This window comes from Dromaius novaehollandiae, chromosome 27, assembly GCF_036370855.1.
Source record: "Dromaius novaehollandiae isolate bDroNov1 chromosome 27, bDroNov1.hap1, whole genome shotgun sequence".
Classification (NCBI taxonomy): Eukaryota; Metazoa; Chordata; class Aves; order Casuariiformes; family Dromaiidae; genus Dromaius; species Dromaius novaehollandiae.
Window position 1 is genome coordinate 3,939,246 of NC_088124.1, and position 19,812 is coordinate 3,959,057.

The window sequence follows — 19,812 nt, forward strand, 5'->3', positions numbered from 1 at the left end:
GTTTCCCACGCTCCGGCCGGGGAAGGTGCCTCTAGAGGGAGCTGAGCTCTGCCCGGCTCTGCCTTTGCATCTATGGTCTGGGGTTGGGTTTCTATTTTTTTTTTTCTTCTTATTCTTTCTCCTCTTCCTCCTCCTCCCCGTCCCTGCTCGCTTCCTTCCCCCGCGCCGCGCCGCTCCGGGGAGGAGGCAGGACGGAGGCGGCGGGGATGGAGCAGCTCCCCGGCGGGATGCACTAGTTCCCCGGGACGCCCCGGCCCGCCTGGTCCCCGCCGGGACGCGGTGAGTAGCGGGGCCCCCCGGGACGCCCCTTCCCCGGGCCGGGGCTGCCGGGAGCCGCCGGGGTGCCCCGGGGCAGCGCGGGCAGGGCAGGGGGGGCGGGCAGAGCCGCAGATCCCCTCCCCTCCCGCAGCTGCGAGTCTGCCTCCCTCCCGGGCCGGTCCCACCCGTGTCCCCTGTGCCCAGGGCTCGGCACTTCCCTCTGGAGAAGAGCTGGGGGAGCTAAGCGGGGGGTATCTCATGGGGGCACGCGGGCAACGTGCCAGAGCCGTTTGAGCCAAGGGGATAAGGGTGAAACAAAAAATCAGTTGAGGCAAAGGTCCTTTTTACAAGCGACAGCTGAAGGGCTCCAGGAAGGCTGATTCTTTGCGTGGCATGTGCTCGTTAAGATAAGACGCCTGTGCCATCTCGAAGGTGTTGCTAAATCCGCATCCAAAGTGCTGCCAGCTGCTTTTAACCCTTTATGTCCTCCTGCAGCCATGAAAAGTCAGGGTGGAGAGGAATCTTTTTGCAGCTGCTGAAAGTTAGACACCACTCCTAACAACCCAGTATGATACTCAGCGAATGGGCTTTGACCCCCAGCAGAAACTGGAAGTGATCCTGTCCTGGGAGTCCGCTAGCCTTGCAAAAGCGGGAGCGCGGGGGTCCCGGGGCAGCAGGGAGCTGCGGTCAGAACGCAGCCCGTTGTCACTGGGACCAGGTCGCGGGCTGGGAGCGGGCCCGGTTGCCTGGGACGGAGCTGCCAGGCCGGGATGCGTGCTATGTGCGAAAGGGCCCAAGTGTCCCGTGCTGCAAGAGAAGAGAGCGCTGCAAGGAACTATATCGAGAAGGAAACTGAAAATGAAAGTTCCTCTTAAATGATGGCGACATATCTGCCACACTCACTTCCTAAGGGTTTGGCAGAGCGTGAGTGTGAAGGATCACGAGTCAGCTGCTTCTCCGGGGCCGGGCTCCCGAGGGCCGGTGCTCACCAGACACCCCTCAGATCCAGCAGCCAGGTCCGCGTCAGAAAGACTCCCTGCGATTCGTGGCTGAGGGCTGCATCGGGGCAGGGGGTTGATGTTAAACAGTCAGCTGCACGTACAGATGAAACTGCGAAAGCTCCAGAAGCAGTTCGGTTCTTTGGCTGGAAGCGTCCACATCCTGCACCAGGCCGAGTGCAGTCTTACTGCAGTGCAGCAGTGTGAGGTGGGGTAGGGATCTGTACCACTTTGGTTACCCGCTCTCTTCAGAGAACTGCCCTAAGCCTGTTCTTGCTTGCCCCTGCAATGCATCGAGGCCTTCATGTGAAAGACGGCCTGTGAGTTTAGCCTTGTTGAGCGCTCTGGGAGGGCCTGGGGCTGGGGATGCTAGCGGAGGAAGCGAGAGAGGATTTCCTCTGTGGAGGAGGGGACAGGGGCACGTGTATCCGGCCCAAATCCTCACTGAGCTGTCTCCACCGCCTTCCAGAGCGGAGACTACTAGCAAGGAGAGGAGCCGCGCTGGAGGCTGGGTCTCGGCTGATCTGGGCAAGTGGGAGCCAGTTCTCCTTCCAGCTTTACTGTCAGCCTCAGCTGCCGATCCTCATCCTGTTTGCAGCTTCTCCTTGATGCCCTTGGGGATGGGGATATTTGATGGTGGAGAGGAAAAGGGAGGTCCTGTCCTGGGAGGCCTGTAGGAAAGAACAGCACCTTCTTTTGTTACTAGGTTTCAGACTGTGAATGCGGATATGCAAATAAATGGTGGTTTCCTAAGCCATCCTGATAAACTTTGCCCCCCATCCCCATCTTGACTGGAGACTGTACTGCACAGAGCTGTTTATGGTCTCAATCTGTCCTTTTTTTTTCTGAATAGTCTTCAGTGTGGGATTGTAAGCTTGGACCATGTGTTGTGCTCCTAATCTTGACATAGGTGGTTATTTCAGGTCATTAACCAGGTCATTACTGCTTTTTTGCCTAGGATATGATTTAAACTTTTGGGTGTCAGTGTGTCTGCATGAATTTAAAGGTGGTACAAATCAAAATAGTACCATAGAAGACCTGCTAGTTTAGACCCGTAGAAAGTCTGACCTGGGAGCGTGTACTGGCACGTTACACAAAAGGCAAGGAACGGCAGTGATCTCTCTCTAACCCTGATGTTTACTGTGTGGCCTCACTTCCTTCCCTGCAAAAAGCAGGGGATGATGTCAGTGTGACTAGCAGAGGGATAAAGAAGCTGAGGAATGCAGTGAGAAATTTGCAGAGGCCTAAAACCCAGGTCTGGATTTAGGATGCCTCTGAAGTCTGGGGGCAGTCGGAACTCTGCATTTGGTTCTCATTTAACTTTCTAATTCCGAGTGGAGCTCAGAAAAATAGAAAACTCATAGAAGTTGTGGAAAACGAGTAGGAGGTGCTTGCACGGAGAGATCAGCACTGTCCCCGCGAGCAACACGAGGGAGCAGAGGCAGCTCAGCGCAGTCACGGGTCGGTCCGCGCTTGCCATGCTCTGAAGTGTCGTGACTGCAGTTTGGGGGGGCTGCGGAGCCCCACGGCACAGCTCCCACAGTTCTGCGGAAGCGCTGCCATCCGGGAGAGCCTTCCGGGTGCAGCTGGGGGTCCCGGAGCCTTTTGCGCTATGATTTTGCTTTCACCCCAGCGTGGAGCCACTGCAGATGCTGTTGTTGGGCTGGGTGAGAGCCAGCGCAGTCCCCATGGGACTTGCTGAGCAGGCCAGAGGACGGCTGGCAGGTTTCCAGTGAATTTGGAGAGGTGGTGAAGTGATGTAAGAAGCGGGCCCATTTTCTGGCTGCCAAGATCTTACTGAGAAGTGTACGGAAGAGAGGAGAAATCTAGCTGAGGAATTTGGTTTGGCCAGGAAACAGAAAGCGTGCAGGGAAGGGAGGAGCCAGGGCGCCTGCGGAGATAAAAGCAGGCAGCGTTTCTCCTCTCAGTCCTTGCCTTGACCAAAGAGCCTTCCTAGTGCTGGCCCGAGAGGTGCATGGAAGAGCAAGAGGCTTCAAGTCTCCACTTCTTTCCTCCTGTGTCGCTGCTGACCTGGTTCACTTACACTGTCTCTCACCGCTCCAGGTAAAGCTGTGACTCCCAAGCATCTCTCTGCAATGGCCTCAGGGAACAACGGTGACCCACCAGGCCCCCGGGTACGCTGGGACGGTGATGGGCGCAGGCCGTCACAAGAAGTCAATTCAGGTAAAAAGTTTGCTGCGATATTTGGGGCTGGGGGAGGAAGCTTTTTCAGCTGATTCTCCTTTTCCTGCTATGTTTCTTTGAAAGGAATACTTTTTTTAATACCTCCAGGGCCTTTTGCAAGACTGGGATAACAAGTCAGCTCAGTAAAGCTAGGCTGAATTGAACTCTGAGATCACCTATGCCATGAGTTAGCTGGTCTCAGCCTGCTAGCTAGCAGACATTTGTCTGTAATTGATACTTTTCTTGCCTAAATGGTTTCTGCTCAGGAGATGCTTGGCACGGGGTTAGTGCTGTGGGCAGCAAGGGGGACTTGGAAGGCAAGGACAGAAGAGTGTGCAGGGAGCTGTCGAGGACGGGGGGACGCTGGCAGCTCTCTGTGCGGACAGGCTGAGGCAGGCGAGGGGGTGCAGAAGGGAACGGAGGTTTGGGTGTGGGGCGCGTTGCCCCAGCCGGCTGCCTGACGTACAGCAGGTGCTTGGCATCGTTTACTTTCCCTGTGAGCACAAGATAGCCAAAGGTACGTGATGTTTAAAACATGCAGAAGAACATGCCTTGCTGAGCGATGCCCGGTCTCAGACAGTTGGTTTCAGTCTTGCTGCATCAGCTGCCGGATAAACTCAGATCTCCCGTGTGTCTTGGCATAGCAGCAGTGAAAAGTTATGGATCAAGAACAGCAAGAAGCGTTACCTTCTGTTTCCCGTGAGTGCAGAGCCCAGCAGACTGTGTAATTGCATTTCCCAGTAGTGGGTGAAACTGGGAACAGGGCCGAAAGAAATCTGGGAAAAACCTCAACTCCCGTTTCATCCCGAAATGATAAAATGCCACTGCACAGAGAGCTTTTAAGCATGGGTGACTTCTTAACCTGTTTTGCAGGTGGACTTGTAAATAAGGCTGAGTCACTGCAGCTCTGTCAATACTGGAGATTAAAAGCTATAGCTAACTGTTTATGCATTTGACTTCAGATCCAGCTCAGAGCTCTTTTATTGGCCTGATTATGCTACCTGTGCTGTAGTATTGCCTGCGCTCCTCTCCCCCTCGGAGTACCATTTATGCTGGATCCTGCAGAGGACAAAACACGTCCCTCCCTTACCAAAGTCTATAAGGCAAGAAAATAAATAAATTAGAGCAGTTGTTTACGTATGCTGATTTCCTGTTCAGGCCGATGAGATGCTGATGTGAAAAACAGTGAGAGGATCAGGCCCTAAACTCTAACCACACCATTGCACAGTCGCACTTCCTGCACATTTGCAAACACTTACTGGAAGCACTGGCATCCCTCTGCTTCCCAAAATCCAAGGGAGTCTGCCTGGAATTTGGAGGTGGGATCTCTGTGCACCTCTCGGGACAGAAGGCACATGGACTCCAGTGGAAGCAGAAATGTGCAGCTTCCACCAACACGTGCTATAGGATTACCGGGCAGAAGAGGGCTTTCATCAACAGGTACTGAACCAGGTTTTCACGTAGGGCTCTATTTCTTTGTTTGTTTATCTTTGGATGTGGTAGAGAGTGAAGAGATTGATTTGCTGCTCAAGGATTCATTCAAGTGTTGTTCTGAGCCCTTGTTCTGCCAGCTGTAACGCAGGGCGTGAGCAAGATGCTGCTGTTCCTGCCTAGGCTGCGGGGCAGTTTGCACTTCTTCTGTTTTTAGACCATTATAGACAAAGGCAGAAGCTTCGTATTCCTGGCGGTATGTGATGAAGAGGAGGAGCAACTTAGCCCATGGATAGTCATGCAAAGGGGAGCAAACATTGCAGGAGGAGGGGTGGGAGGCCCAGCACCAACAGCGCTTAACCGAGCTCAGGAAACAGGGTTCGTACTTCAGAAACGTAACTCATTAACCTTCCCCTACCTCAGCTCTCATCTGTGAAATGGGGGTGGTGGTGCCTCCCTGTTCAGACACACTGCCAGGGTACACACACAGCTATCGGAATGGTATGTGTAAGTGTGAGTGCACCGAGGTTCGGATCTGTGGGCCGCAGTGCTAAAGCACTTTGTTAAGAAAGATGTAAGTATTGCTATATCCATTTTTACTGCTAGGGAAATTGGGAGGGATTTGACGCAGCCCTCTACAAGGATGTCCAGCACGTCAGAGTTGTGCGTGGAAACCCAGCCATCCTGACTCTCAGTTCGGAGTGTTAAAGTGGCAGCTGCTTTCTTCCTCAGGTTATCTGGGCTTTCTCATTTGTCTGTGTGTTTAATACTGATATTACATACCTAGTGAGGATTAAGGCTTGGTCCTTAGTTGTTTATCTTCAGTTCTGGACTTGATGTTGCATGTGAAGTGAAGTAATGAACTGATAAATAGTTGTTACGGGATTTTGGTCACACATCTTGAGTGGCTCCATGTCTTCATCTCCAAGACCACCTGTGAAATGAGTAGATCAAATATGACCTGCCTGTTTAAGTCTAGACTCTCACAGAGTCTGTGCATTTGCATTTCCCATCCTCAGCACAAATAGGCATACGGTATTGGACTTCCCCGTTGAACTGCATCTCCCATAGATAGGGCTGCGTGTGATTTACAGGAAAAAAACAGTCATCCTTCTTATGGCTGTGCTGGGGCATAACCCTGCTCTGGAATTGCCTTATGGCTCCTCTATCCTGGCCAGCGAAGGATGCCCCAAGAGCATCTTTCCTGAAAGACCTGGTGGAGCAGGGGGAGGCACATTGCCAGGGCTGGGATGCCGCCCATCCTTGGGCATCCCCTTGAGTGCTGCGGCCAGCTTCCCTTTGCAGTCTGGTGGCTAAGCAAGCACTGGGGCAGCGAAGTACCAGAGCAAAACCGTGCTGCAGCCCCCAGTCCCTACTGCAAGTCCGTAACTCTGGGTGTGTTGCTGGGATGCCACTGAACGCCTGGTGTTTTCTCTGTCACTGAGCACTGCGGTGACTCGCTGGTAGCAGAGAAGTAATAGAGAGAATCAGACTTTTCTAAAGAAGTCCCTTGACAGTCAGGGACCTGTGCCCACACCTGTAACTGGAGGGGAAACGTACACAAGAAAACAGCATTAGGAATGTGAGAATTAAAGTAGGATCTGGACCAGAAATCTCCCTTATCAATTGATGAAGTTCCATCTTAAAACCAAGGGTGTTTGCCTAATAGCTCTGCTGGGAAGCTGCTTGAGAATCTCACTCCTCTTTTGCGTGGGAAAGGTATTTTCTCCAAAGAGCAGAATACGGGGAAGGGCATGGTGCTGTGCAGGTGCCTCTGGGGAAGGCAGTTTTTCATTTACCTGTCTGGAAGCTCTGATGGGGTGCAAGCTGGGCAGGATTATGCCAGCATGAGGCGGCGTCAAGTTGATGAGCCTTTGGTCCTGGATGGCATTGCTAATGGCAGGCGATGGTTTTCACAGCCTTGCCCATTGGAAGCAAACCCCAATCCAGTCACGCGGCTGCTGCTCATCCCACGCTTGAATTGCAACTAGCATGAGATGAAGCTGAGCTTCCCCTGGAGGCAGAAAGCTCCAGAGACCGTTCCTGGTCCGCTGAGCTGTCTTCTTCCTTTGGGTAGGAAAGGCAGATCTTAAGCAATTGTCAAGATGTTTAAGACCTCAAGGCACAGGAAACAGAGGCATTGGAAGCCAGATTGTCTCAAACTCCTGGCCTGGCCCAGATCGTGTTTACACCTGTGTGAACTCAAGAGCATCTCTGCTGGCGTCTTGGCATGTCGGGATTCTCCAGTGGCCTGTCCCCCTCGGAGCTGGTGGGTCTGTGAGTGCACAAGGAGCTCTGCCTTGGCACCTTGCAGGCAGCCAGTCCCTACTTCGGGCTGGATATCAACCTCTGTGCAGACAGATGCACCTCTTAGTGTAGTAATTGCCTGTCTCCTGAGCTCCAAAGGGATGCTGCCAGGTTACATCTGTCATTATCACAGTCTACAGCAGGGCTATTTAATTTAGTTGTAACAAGGTCTGATGGATATCTTGGCTGAGGCCTGCCAGTTTCTACCATGGTGCAGCTGCTCCCTGAGAGATAGGAACAGTGAGAAATAAAGGATCTTGCACAGAAATGCACACGTTACCCAGACCTCGTCCAGTCTCAAATGTGCAACGCTATTGATGGTGTGAATCCAGGCAAGACGCTGCTGCTGGGCGTAGGTCTGGTCCAGGTGCCGGGAGCGGGCTGGGGAACGGAGCGGGTTCTCCCTTGCGGGGCGGCTGTTTCATCCCGTGCCGCAGTGCCGAGCAGCCTGTGAGCACCTTAACGCAGCCCCGATGATCCCACGCAGGGCGCAAAGATCCCAGCAGGGCTCCAAACCGCTTTCCCCCGCTCCGCCGCGGGCACTGGGAATCGACAAGGCAAATCGTGATCCAGAGCCTCTTCCTTTGAGCGGGAGAGACGCTGAGATGGGACCAGTAGGTGCTATGGGTTAGCTTTTGGGGGGGAGAGAGGTATGTTCTCCCATCCTTGTGGTACTAAACATAACACCTGGGGTTATCAAAACCAGGGATTTTTTTGTGCTCGTTTCCTCTTTTGTTCGCGCACTTTGTTTACTCTGCTGCCTCTCACTGAAACTGTGAGTCAGTCGGTTTCGTTTTCTGGCTCTCGGCGAAGCGCTCGCAGGCGCCGCGCTCGGCTCCTCGTAAGGTGGGATTTGTTTGCCGCCAAATAAAACTGTTCCTGCAAAACAAAAACACAATCCCCTGAAAACACAGCGACGAGGGCTTGTCATTTCCCTTCAGCTTTATTTACACAACCCAAACCCCGTGTAACCCGACTCTCCGCACGACAGGTCCCCTCCTGCAGCCCATGCGGGGCCGGGCCCGCGTCCCTGGAGTTGGATATGGGCCGCGTAGATGTGGCTATCCCGGGAAAACTCCGCTGTGGCTGGCACGGCGTGTTTTGGATACTTGCAGGGTTTTACGGGGCGGTGTTGCCGGGACAGCTGTGTCCACGCTAGGGCCAGATCTGCACATCCCGGCTCTGGGACGCAGCTTGGGCAGGAGCATCTCGGAGCTGGACGTGCAGTTTGCAGCTGCAGTTTGCAGCCCAGCCTGGCTGGGGCTCTCAGCGCCGGTGGGTGCATGTACCGGGGTGCTGGGAAAGGGGCTTTCGCTGGGCTTGCTGCAGTAAGCTGCACCGCTGTTAGACAGCAGCGCTGGTACAGATCTGCAGACACCTTTATCCTGGTGGAGTGATTGCAGCACAGAGTATTTCTGAGGCAATCACTATTTCCGTACCAAAAACGTTCCTGGACGAGGCCTGAACCCTGGCTAGGCTGTACTGCACTAACGGGGGCCTGGGCTCAGGGACTTGCCGTGTGTTTTCAAGCCACAGCCACGTTGCCAGCACACCTTGCAGGATGATCACCCGAGGCACGGGGTCTGCGGGGCCCTGCACTTCAGACATTCCCGTGAGTAGCTAGTTCATTTAAGGGACCTGGGTGCAATGCTTTGCACCCTGTTTAATGTCTGTGAAAGATGAGGTGTCTACCCCGTGTGGGGATACCCTGTCAGAAGGGCAAGGCTCCGATATGTCCATGCTATTTCTGTCTTCTACGACTTTTGCATCATGCATAAGAAAGCAGGAAGAATTGCATTCATCTGCCGGGCCCAGGGCTGGTTCCCCGACGCCTGCGAGGTGACGTAGCCGGGCTGCCGACCGGCCGGGAGCCTGGGCTCTGGGCCAGCCTGCTCCTCGAGCCGGGCCGCGCTCCCTGGCACTGCAGTACCTGTGACCTCTAATCGAAGGTGTCGCGTGACGGCCTGGGTGCTTTCCCCAGGAACGAGGTAATGAGTGTGACGAGGTGTCTGTCGCCGTGGTACGCACGGGGCTGAACACCTAGCTGGGCCTTTCCCTTCCCCGCCGCAGCACACAGCGGTGTGGGCACGGGGGAAAGGCTGCACGTCGGTGCCGCGGCGTTTGCCCTCGCGCCCTGCGCGCGTGGTGTCCGGACGGCCGCAGGTTTGCCGACGCCAGGTGCTGGTTCCTGCTGACTCCCTTCCCGCCTGCGCGCAGAGCCAGGTCCGTTTTCGGAGCCGGTTACGTTGCTGCCCGGGCGCGTTGCCCCGCTGAGCCCTGAATACCCGGCGTGCCGAGCCCTGGCTGCTCACGAGAGCGAGGGGAGGAAGCCGCGGTGCCCGGGAGCAACCCCAGCCTCACCCACAACTGCCCCGGCTGCAGCCTCCCCCCGCCGCGTGCTGCGCCCTGCCAGGGGCTGATTGCTTCCACGTGTATTTGTTACCAAAGCAGGGGATTTGGGTGTCCGCTCACGCAGCGCGGCGACGGGCGGGCGTGCTGGAGGAGACGCAGATATCCCGTCCTACCTCATCACCTGGCTGTTTATGTGCTTTCAAGGAGCCGGACGGAGAGTCACCTCTCCGGGGCTCGCGATTTACGAGTTATTTCAAAAGCTCGCCTTTCTGCCCCAGCCGTAGCCCATGCAGGAGTCACAGATCCAGCCCTGTGACTGCTCCTGCCAGGCTGCTGGGTGTGTGCGAGACTGACAGTGTGTAATCGAATCAGCAAGATATCTTAAAATGACCAGCGTGACTTCTGCTTGCCGCATCACTGCCGATGCCTTGCAGAAATTCCCTGTGGGACTCACAGGGGCGCGGTCATGGGAGATATTTAAAAAGGGCAGATTGTTAGGAAATATCCCATAGGAAACAACCCCTCATTGTCTGCTGGGGAACGATGGGCTGCACTGGATTGAGCTTTGCCTCCAGTTTGTTTGGATCCGTGATTTCTGAAAATGTTTATGCAGAGGTGTTCCCTTACCAAGAGGTGCTGTCACGTGGAAAAAGCTGCCAAATGCAAGCATTTGAACATCTGGTTTGTTTTATGACAGTCCTAGGACTGTGTCTTGCCAAAAATGGATCCAAAATGTGGGCCTTTGCCCCTAAAAATCAAGAATAGCTCTCAAAAAGCTCATTTTGAAGCCAATTTATGTTGGATTCTGTGTTTTACCCTCTGCTGTTCAAGTGTTTAGAGCTATGATCCCCAAGCATTGCTCTGCAAGTGCAGGGGGAGAAATTCTGGTAATCTTAGCTGCAGTTCTCACGTGTCCTGGTGACTTCCGAAATGCCACCAAGCTGTGCAGCTGGGCCCTGCACAAGGGTCTTGCTCGCTGATGAGAGCTGCAACTGCCTGAAACGTGAGCACTCTTTGGGCGTTCACGTGGGGAGAGAGGGCCCGGGGGGCAGGACGTGGGAACGGCACGGCGAGGGGAAGGATGCAGATCTCCCTGGGGAAGGGTGTGTGAAATCTGTGGGCATGGGAGGGGTCCCGTTGCCCTGCAGAGCGTGGGGAAGTCTGAGAGCAGGTGCAGAGTCTAGCTGCGAGGATGCTGCGTGGGGGTAGCTGGCACTAAATTAGCTTGCCTCGTTAGCCTGCAGAAGGCAGGCAGCAAAGGGAGAGGGGGACCACCAAGGAAACACAGGGAGTTAAGAGCTGGTTAAGCAGAGGGCCAATGTTGGTATAAACAGCACAAATTTAGGCTGGAAATGAAGGAACGGTCTCCCTCCGACCTGGGGAAGGGGTGAGGAGACAAGCTGCTCACTGGACTTTGCCCCTTGTCTGTCTCTCAGAAGACCAGGTGGTTGAGCAGACCGAGGAGGTGTTTCGGAGCTATGCCTTCCACCGCTACCAACAGGAGAGAGAAGAGAGAGGGGAGGAAGTGCCCATGGACCCAGAGATTGCGGAGATCCAGCAGGAGCCGAGCAGGTAAAATCCTGATACTGACTCTGCTGCACATCCCTAAACCCCGTCCCGAGCCAGACCCGTGACTCCATCCTGCTTACCGGCCTTGCTGTCTTGTGCCATCTCCCCTCTTGGCAGCACGGGGAGCCTGGTCGGGAGACGCTTGGCCATCATCGGTGACGACATTAACAAGCGGTACGACGCGGAGTTTCGCTGCATGCTAAAATCCTTGCAGCCCAACAAGGAAAACGCCTACGAGTACTTCACCAGGATAGCCCACAGGTAAGGCTGCCAGCTCCCTTGGTGCGGGCAGGACACCTTCTCCTTTAGGAAGCCAAAAGGAAAAGTGAGACTGTGGGCAATGCACAACGTAAAGTGTCCAGCTAGTCTGTTTAAAACCTTGCCACCAACCCAGAGCAGCTCCCTCCAAGCTCTGCCCCAGCACTCAGACTCTGCCAGCCAATTCAAGCTTCATCCCCTGCCCTTCGGTCACCAGTTGTTTTCTGCCTGTCTGTTCTTGCTCCTGCTGCTGCACACTGTTTGGACAGTCTTCACTTGGAAATTGTCTTGGCTGCACAGCAGCAGTCCTTGCACAAGCTGATTGGGGTCAGGAAGTTTGGGGGACATGGCTGGAAAATGTGACTTTGCACATCAGTAGCCAAGCGAGAGTCCCAGTTGTCACTGAGGGATAAAACCAGCCTTGGACGAAGACAGACCTGCTGCCGTTCCCACTGGTGCTTTTTTACTAGCTAGGAATTCCTGATGGTCCGGGCTTTCCAGAGGCACAAAGCAAACGTGTTTGTGGGGCGGTGGGGCAGGTGCTCGCTATCCTTGGCACTGTCCACCGAGAACAGGATGAGACTAACTCAGGACGCAGCATCACGCAGACCTGCAGAGCCTGCAGCTATCTAGCGTGGGTGATGCCTGCCCAGCTTTTTCACTCGAAGCACAGCAACAGGGTGAAGGCAAAGAGAAGTTTTTGCTCTGATCGTGCAAGTCATAGGCTTGGACCTGCGTCCTGAGCAGGTTCCATCGCAGTAGCTATGGAAGGTCAAACTATGCTCCAGGGGGTTTAATCCTCACCTCTCCATCTCAGTTTTGTCTGTAGGGAAACTGAGACACTGTGAACATTAAATGGTTTGCCCAGGGTCACGCAGAAAACCTCTGGCAGAGCTAGGAGAGAAACCTGGGTCTCTGGGTGCCCAGCGTGGCACCCCGGGCCTGAGCCCTCGCTGCTCCTCTGAGCACGCCCGGCGCTGACGCAGACCCGTCCCCGTGCACACTCTGCTCGGTGTATGTTGTCTAACTGCCTCTCTTCTGTCCTTTTCCTGCTCCCCTGTCCTTGGGAAGCCATGCTGCGCTGTTTTCACCGCTTTGCCACCCCGAGGCGGTTAACGCACCGCAAACAGGTAAATTAACCTCTGTCCCTCTCTTCGTGCCACCTGTTTCGTTGTTGTTCCTTCCCCGGGCTCTCACTTCCCTCTCCCTGTGCGACGTGCACCTCGGTGACAGCTCCACGCATAGGCTCTGCAGAGAGGACAGTTCCCTTCGGCTTTGCAGACCAGAACAGCCGTGATAGGGCACCAGATTAAAACATAGGGCTTGAGTCCAGTCTTTCTTTTCTTTTCTTTTCTTTCTTTTTTTTCTCCTTCTTGCTTGCCTTATTGGAAAACAGAGGAAGAAAATTTTTTCTCAAAAATTTGTCTAGCTAAATCTGTGCACGACCTGCACCTAGTGATGCAGTTTGTGCCCACAGCAACCAGAACCTGGATCCAGAGCAGTAAGTATCAACAAGGCACATTTGGGAGGCCCCCTGGAAGTGTCAGTCCAAAGCGAGATCAGGTTTTGGCCCTGGAGGGCTTTGTCTATGTTGGAAAAGGGAAAATCCTGTTCTAACACACTTGGGCCCTATATTTAAACTTCCTAACCTCTGGGTATGACTGCACAAGCCAGGGATGCTTTGGGACAGGTGGGCTGTAGTTCCTGCTCCTAGTTGCATGTGTAGCAGCTATGAACATGCTGTAGTCCACAGCCTGATGGCTTAAACTGGCACCGATTCCCGCTTAACTTAACACCCTTGTCCATGAAAACATGGGTAGCTCAGGAGCTACTCCACAGGCAGCTGATGTGCCTTGCAGATTCAGGCAGGGACCTGACGGAAAAGCAGGATGGATAGGAGGAGGACAGCAGGACCACAAAAGCCACCCCAAAGCTTCCACTCTTGTGATTTGGAGATAGCAGCTGTATAGAGAAGACTTGGAGATTTCTTTTTTCCTAGGATAGCTCTAACCCACCTAATTGAGGCAAGCAGTGCTTGTGATGGAGACTGTGCTTGTTCTGCTCTGAAAGCACAGCCTGGTTATTCACGGCCATTTGTTGCTTAGCCACAAAATCACTACTTTGTCGGTGCGGCTGAGGTGCACCTCAAGGGCCAGTGCAGCATCCCAGGCCCCACTCTGCAGCCAGCACTGCCCCAGGGCCAGCAGCCTGGGCAACGCAGGGATGGAAGGCCAAGGGAGGTCCAAGCCAGCTATGGCAAGGTTTTCTTTCCGGATGCGTTACTTAAGCAGACCATCATCTTTGTTTCAGCTTGTTCGAGAGCGGCATTAACTGGGGCCGGGTGATTGCACTGCTGGGCTTTGGCTACCGCATGGCCATCCACGTCTATCAGCACGGCATGACAGGTTTCCTCCGCTGGATCGCCCGCTGCGTCGCAGAGTTCATGCTCCGGAACCGCATTGCCCAGTGGATCGCCCAGCAGGGAGGATGGGTGAGTGAGCTGGGGCACGGGCTGCCCCAGGGAAATTCGGGGCAAGGGGAGCCAGCTGGTAAAAAGTGCAGGCTGTGGACTCTGGTAACGCTGGTGTTGGTGGGGTTACACTGATGTGAGCAGAGCAGAAGCCTGGCCCAGGCAGAGCACAGGTGCATTTAATGGACCTTCTGGTAACTCTCTGTTTCCTGTCAGGTGGCTGCACTCGATCTGGACAATGTTTACATGAAGTATATGCTGGCGGTGGTGGCCCTGGTCATGGTGGGGCATTTAGTGGTACGACGCTTCTTCAGGCCCTGACTGACGCGGGGACAGAGGCTGGGGGGTCCGGCTAAGCTCTCTCTCAGATCTCTGCTCCTCAATAATGACGTCTCCCAGGAGGGGAGGATTCAAGGAACATCCGAGAGAGCAGCTTGGACCTATGACCCTTCCACCCCAGGGCCTCTACCAGGGTCTCTACCATTCATGGAGACACCACCAGGAGCTACGGAGAGAGACAGCAAAGGGGGAGGTTTGACTTTGTCGTCTGTTTTATGCCTCGCTTAGCTACTGAGGAAAGAGGATCACTCCTAGCGTGTAGCACTGACACAGAAGGGGTTCCTCTGGCACAGGGACTGGAGGAATGAATGGGTTATGATAACGCCTCTGCATGTGTGTATATGTGTGTGCGCATGTGTCTTGTCCGCTCTGTGCTGTTCTCGAGAGCATTCCTTGGGGCAGGTGCAGAGCTGATGCATTTGCTGATGGCTCCAGCCCAGACTGTGCCTGCAGCTGAAGAGGGTTTGCAGCCTTGGTTGCTGCAATTCTTGTTTGTAAGTCACCGGAGAGGCAAGCCATCATCAGAAAACCTGTGGGGGGATTTGCCTTCACTTTCCCTCTGCTCCTGAGCCCAAATACTCGAGCCTTCTCTTTTCCTCTTTACCAACAACCCTGCCCCTTTTGAAGGAAACACACTGACTACCTGTCATCTGACAGTCGATGGTAATATCTGGCAATGCTGGCAGGTAGGTTTTCCCCAACCTGAACCTGGAGACCTGCAGCTCTCATGGCTGACACAGGTCCTGGGGCTGCACTGCCTGCTCTTCAGCCCTCCCGAGCGTTCAAAGGCTGCACGCCAGCAGGCCTAAGCAGCACCAGCAGCTCTCCAAACACTAAAAAGCTGTGGGGTGACTAACAGCCAGTGCAGGCAACGCACCTTCCCTCCAGCAGATTTGTGTGCGGGCAAAAGAGCAGCCCAAGCGAGACCAGTTGGCCTCCCTCGCTCTCAGGGGGAGGCACTGGAATTACATCCAGTCCCTCCATGAACTCTTTGCCTTTTGAACTCGGCTGGGCTGGATGGTACAGCCATGCCCTGTTTAAGCTCAGGACTGCAGTGTCCGAGCTGCATAGACAGCAGGACGCACCACGCTGCCCCTGCTGTGGATGGTTTCTTTGGCAAGTGACTCGACCTTGTCCTGTTCAGGACTGATGCTTAAACATGACTTTTGAGGAGGGAGGGAAGCAGGCACCCCTCTCCCATCACAAATCTTTATGACTTTTGCAAAACAGGGGGAAAGTCCCAGTGTGGACCGTGTGGTTCGGCTCTGTCTAGTCTTTTTACTCCAGGTGACTGTGTAAGGCTTGAAACTGTGACTGGCTCTGTCTAAGCCAAACTCACCCTATTGCAACACCCCTGTGCTGCAAGGCAGTCTGGCCTGCCAGGGCGACCTCGGAGGTAGGAAATGAGCAGTGGCCCAATGCCTCTTCTCCAAATGCAGACAGAGCCCTTCTAGCCTGCAGCTGGGCAGATGGGACTAGCAGTAACATAATAAAGAGGCTGAGCCCTGCTGCCCTTGGGGGCCTTGCCTGGTTCTCCTGCTGCAGAGAGGGCTGGGTGGTCACGACTGACACTGCGCTGTGACTGTCTCTGTGGCATGGGGATCACCGAACCGGGGCAGAGCTGGTCCCACCTGCATCCTGCCTGGTGACACCTACTACATGACTGTTGTGAGAGCCCAAGGGCAAAGGCGGGGGGGGGGGGGGGGTCTGAGAGATCTTGAGGGAAGCCCATCTGCCCCACTGTAACAAAGGCATTGCTGATAGACATTTGTCTAACCTGTTTTTAAAAACCTCTGATATTGCCTCTGCATGTCACTGATTCCTACCTTAATCTCTACCTTCAGACAGATTTTTCCTCGGTGTCTATCCCTTGCTTCAGTTTAAGCTTGTTACTCCATGTCCTGTCCAAGCCCAGTGACAGGACAGCTTATTTCCATTCTCTTTGCAGCTGCAGAGGCTTAGCAGGACCAGCCATAATCTTTTATCATGTCCCTCACATTCCTGTCCATTTCTAACCTAAGAGTAACAAACTTTCCAGCCTCTTTCTGTATCAGGGTCTTTCCATGCTTATCTTTTTGACCCTGACTGTTTCGGCAGCATCCGTTTTCCTGGTGGAGTGCCCCAGACTGTGCTCGCTAGAAGGGCATTAAAATATTTGCTATAGTATTCCTCTTCTATATATCGCTTTGTTTTGGTTGCTTTCTGTGTTACACCTTTGTGCTGAGCAGCACAAATATCCAGTCTGTGCCCAGGTTTTGCAGCTGTGCTGATACTCTTCAAGTAGTAAAGTGTCCACATACTTCACTTGTCCCCTTACAAGTGCATTACTTTGCGTTTATCCACACACAGCTTCACTGACCATCGTGCTGCCTGTTCAGCCGTCTGTAGCAGGTCTTAAGATTTCCTGATTCTTCTCTGGTTTGGACTTGTCTACGTAACTGTCATCTGTAGAGCTTCCCATCACAGCTTACCTTCTCTTCCGGGTGAAAACACCAGCAGATGGAGCCTTTTTGCCACAAAGAAAGTGAACTGCTAGTTGTTATTTTCCCTTTCTCTTAATCAGCCACGTTATACACATACCACTGTCCTCTAGGCGAGCCGTTTTCTTTGGTCATGTCTCCAGCAGGACTTTGTCAGAGGTCTTTGGAAAGAAAAAAAAAAGAGAGAAGTACATCAGGATGTCCTTTCATTCACTACTTTACTGACACACTCCAAGGACTCTAAGGGTTTGGAGGGAACCTCTGGTCACACAGAAAGCCGTGCTGCTTGTAACTTACTGTCATCTTCCAGACGAGGTGTCTCACCTTGCTAGCCAAATTCAGATGCAAGGCTAGCAGACTTTAAAAAAAGTGGGCATTTTTCATCTTATGGTAGATGATCAATCCTTGGTAAAGTCTGTGATACCAGAACCAAGAAGGAAGCTTTAAAACCAGGTGCTGTAACAAAGGAGGTTCCATTTTTAACCATTTTCTCAGGGGATTTGCAGGGAGGGTTGTCTTAGGATATCAGCATGTTGTTTTGCTCTGCTCTCACCTCTCCTAACCTCAGTGGACAACCTTCCCTGGCACTGGTTTCTAAGTGGAAAAAAGCTTGAACTGGGAATGTGAATGGGGTGACTGCTCTGTAGTACTGTGTCCTGTCACTGGATGGCAACAGCACTGCAGATGAAGCCACCCAGGTGCTGGCTCCCGGGGCAGAGGGGCTGGACTCCCACTGAAGGAGCAATCTTCATGAAGATGCCCCTCTTCGCCCAGGTGACCTTGGTGCTCATCAGCTGTGGGCTCTACCCCTCCAAGCTGGCTTGTGCTGTGCTCTGACACCCAGCAAAGGGAATATCACTGGGTTTGTATCTGACTCCTGTTTGGGAAAGTACCAAGTTCTTCAAGGCATCAGGAACAGGCTAAAGCAGGGTATTCCCCTCTGGATTTGCTGGGCCCAAGGCAGACTAAGACGAGAAGGTCTGGCCCTCCCCAGAAGTTGATGCTGTCTGTAGAAGTCGGTGGGCCCTTTCTAGAGAGCCGCAGCAGGTACGGACCTCGAAGCCCCACTCGGCAGAGGTCGGGCAGGGGGCCTGGACAAGGTGCCTTAGCCCACCTTGACTACATGCAGAAGGCTTTCGCTTCTCGGAACGGAGCCAGCAGCCACTTTTACAAAAAAGTGTTTCTGCTACAGGATTAAGAGCTCTAGAAAAACTAGGTTCTTAGAATAATCCCAGACTTTCCTCACAGGGCCAAATCAGCCGATTTATTCTGATGGGATAAAGAGCTGATCAACTATATTGTTAACAAGCTTAGTTTAACTGCCAACCCAGTCACATATTGCACAAAATGTACAAAAACTAGACCATCTGGTGCACTGAAGAGCAGAGCTCACCTGTTGTCACCTTCCCAGCCACCATGGTGCTATTGGGGCATGCCTGCTCCTGGGGCTGTGGCTTGTTCCCCTGTAAGCAAGGGAAACAGCAGCAGGCAACCCTCAACCGGAAAACAAGGGCAGGAGATGAGGAGAAGGCTGCAGCACGGGTGTTCACAAGGAGAGGATAACCCCAGATTGTTCACAGAATCCCTTAGGTTGGAAAGAAAGTGCAGCCCCACTTCGAGCAAGGCTACCTAAATCACTAAAGGGTTTGGTGGACGGTGCCGAGCAGGCATGTCATTTTGCTAGGATCGGTGACCAAGCTGGGGTTGCGTTTGAGGAAGGACTGGCTCTCTGGGATGCTCAGAGCTTAGCTGCGCCCGCTGGTACCAGCATCTACCCAGTTTGCTCACTGGGTAGGGAGAGGAACCAAAGGCTTGTGCTATTTCCCTTCTCTCCCCACTCCCAGGATCCATTACATGAGGTGGATTCGGTGTCCTGGTGCCCAGTGAAGGCTGGGATGTATCCCAGAAGCAGCAAAGAGGGGTGCGGGTGGTGCCAGTGTCCAGGTCTCTGCCTCGGAAGGGCTGTATATGGATGCAAGGCAGGGCAGCTAGTAGCAGCCCCACTCAAAGCCACATGCCCACACTACGCTGTTCCTCGTACCTCTCTGCTGAGTCCCTACATGTCAAGGATTGCAGGGAGAAAAAGGGGAGTTCCTTTCAGCCGAGATTTCTCTGTGCCAGCAGCTACCCCAGGAGAGGTGTAACAGGAACAAAGCACAGGGGGGTGTCCAGAGAGCTCCTGGTTCAAGCAGAAGTGTGTGTGACTTGAAGGAGGTAGGGGGATCTAATTCAGAAGGTTATAATCATTGCATAGAAAAGGGAGGAGAGTCTGAAGGGTCTCATTTACTGAGCTTACTTGAGGGCATTTTATACCCCATCTGCTCCCAGCTCCTTCCTCCTGGATGGAGGAAGCTGCTTGAGCCAAGAGTTTGCTTGTCTGGAGCCCCTTCCCTTTGTAGCCATTTCACATGCTGTGACACAAGAGAGTCAAGCCCTCCCTGCCAAACACTGGCTGCATTGGAGCTCCGGCTGGTAGGGGCCAGTGCTGCCCAAGGGAGACAAGTCTCTTAGCGGTCAGGACTGGTGGCAGCCTTCTGTGAAGCTCTGTGTAATACGTTTTACATTTATACTTGAAGTCACGCTGTTGCTATTAATTCTGGTTCTGCCTTGCTTTTTGTCACAGTATCGGAGTGCATGGTGTTCCACACAGCTCGTTCCCCAGCTCCTTTCTGTTCTCCTCCAGCAAGTCCTGGTCCCTCCCAGCCCTGCAGGAAGAGGACAGAGTACATGCTGGAGCAATAAACCAAGCTTTGCACTGACTCCAGAGGGGAGGGACTGATAAACACCTTTCCTTTCTGGAAGGAGGAGGAGAGGACCGTGGCAGACTGGAGACCAGTAGTGGTCCCAGTGGCGGTGGGGAGGGGGCAAAGGAGCTCTGCAGGACAGTTCTCCCCCTGTGCAAGCCATCTTTAAACAGCAGGCAAGGGGTCTGTGTGGAACACAGTAGGTTGCTTTTACCAGATAAAGATTTCTTTCACAAATATTCTGTTTTAAAATGATGTTATATATATATATATATTTGAAAATAAAAAGGTACATGCAGTGCAAGCTCTACTCCTAGCTGTGCTGAGAGTTTTCTTCAAGGAGATACACTCCTTTGCAGGATATCCTATAGTTAGCTCTTGGCTGCATCATAAGTTCCCCTGCACAAATTTGCACAAGCTAC

General features: G+C 53.5%; 1 protein-coding gene and 1 long non-coding RNA gene across 3 annotated transcripts; one reads left to right on the forward strand and one right to left on the reverse strand.

Annotated features, from left to right (window-relative positions):
- Positions 1-25: 25 nt before the first annotated feature.
- Positions 26-19,700, forward strand: BAK1 (BCL2 antagonist/killer 1). Of its 2 annotated transcripts, none has more exons than XM_026111856.2 (6): positions 26-279; positions 3,321-3,440; positions 10,967-11,102; positions 11,217-11,360; positions 13,668-13,848; positions 14,044-19,700. In XM_026111856.2, exons 2-6 carry the CDS (start codon positions 3,353-3,355, stop codon positions 14,146-14,148), a joined length of 654 nt encoding a protein of 217 aa, XP_025967641.1. In that variant the 5' UTR covers positions 26-279; positions 3,321-3,352; the 3' UTR covers positions 14,149-19,700. The 2 variants fall into 2 exon arrangements, with proteins under 2 accessions (XP_025967641.1, XP_064354220.1); XM_064498150.1 differs by lacking the exon at positions 26-279 and adding an exon at positions 3,135-3,227.
- Positions 887-7,176, reverse strand: LOC135323743 (uncharacterized). Its single transcript, XR_010385265.1, has 3 exons — positions 6,671-7,176; positions 5,655-5,805; positions 887-1,927 (listed from the first exon to the last, which is right to left on the reverse strand). It is a non-coding gene; the product is annotated as an uncharacterized LOC135323743 (long non-coding RNA).
- Positions 19,701-19,812: the final 112 nt, after the last annotated feature.

Coding starts and splice junctions, on each gene's coding strand:
- BAK1 (XM_026111856.2), top strand. CDS start 3,353: ATGGCCTCAGGGAACAACGGTGACCCACCAGGCCCCCGGGTACGCTGG. Junction 3,441..10,966: donor GTCACAAGAAGTCAATTCAG/GTAAAAAGTTTG, acceptor TCTGTCTCTCAG/AAGACCAGGTGGTTGAGCAG. Junction 11,103..11,216: donor ATCCAGCAGGAGCCGAGCAG/GTAAAATCCTGA, acceptor CCCTCTTGGCAG/CACGGGGAGCCTGGTCGGGA.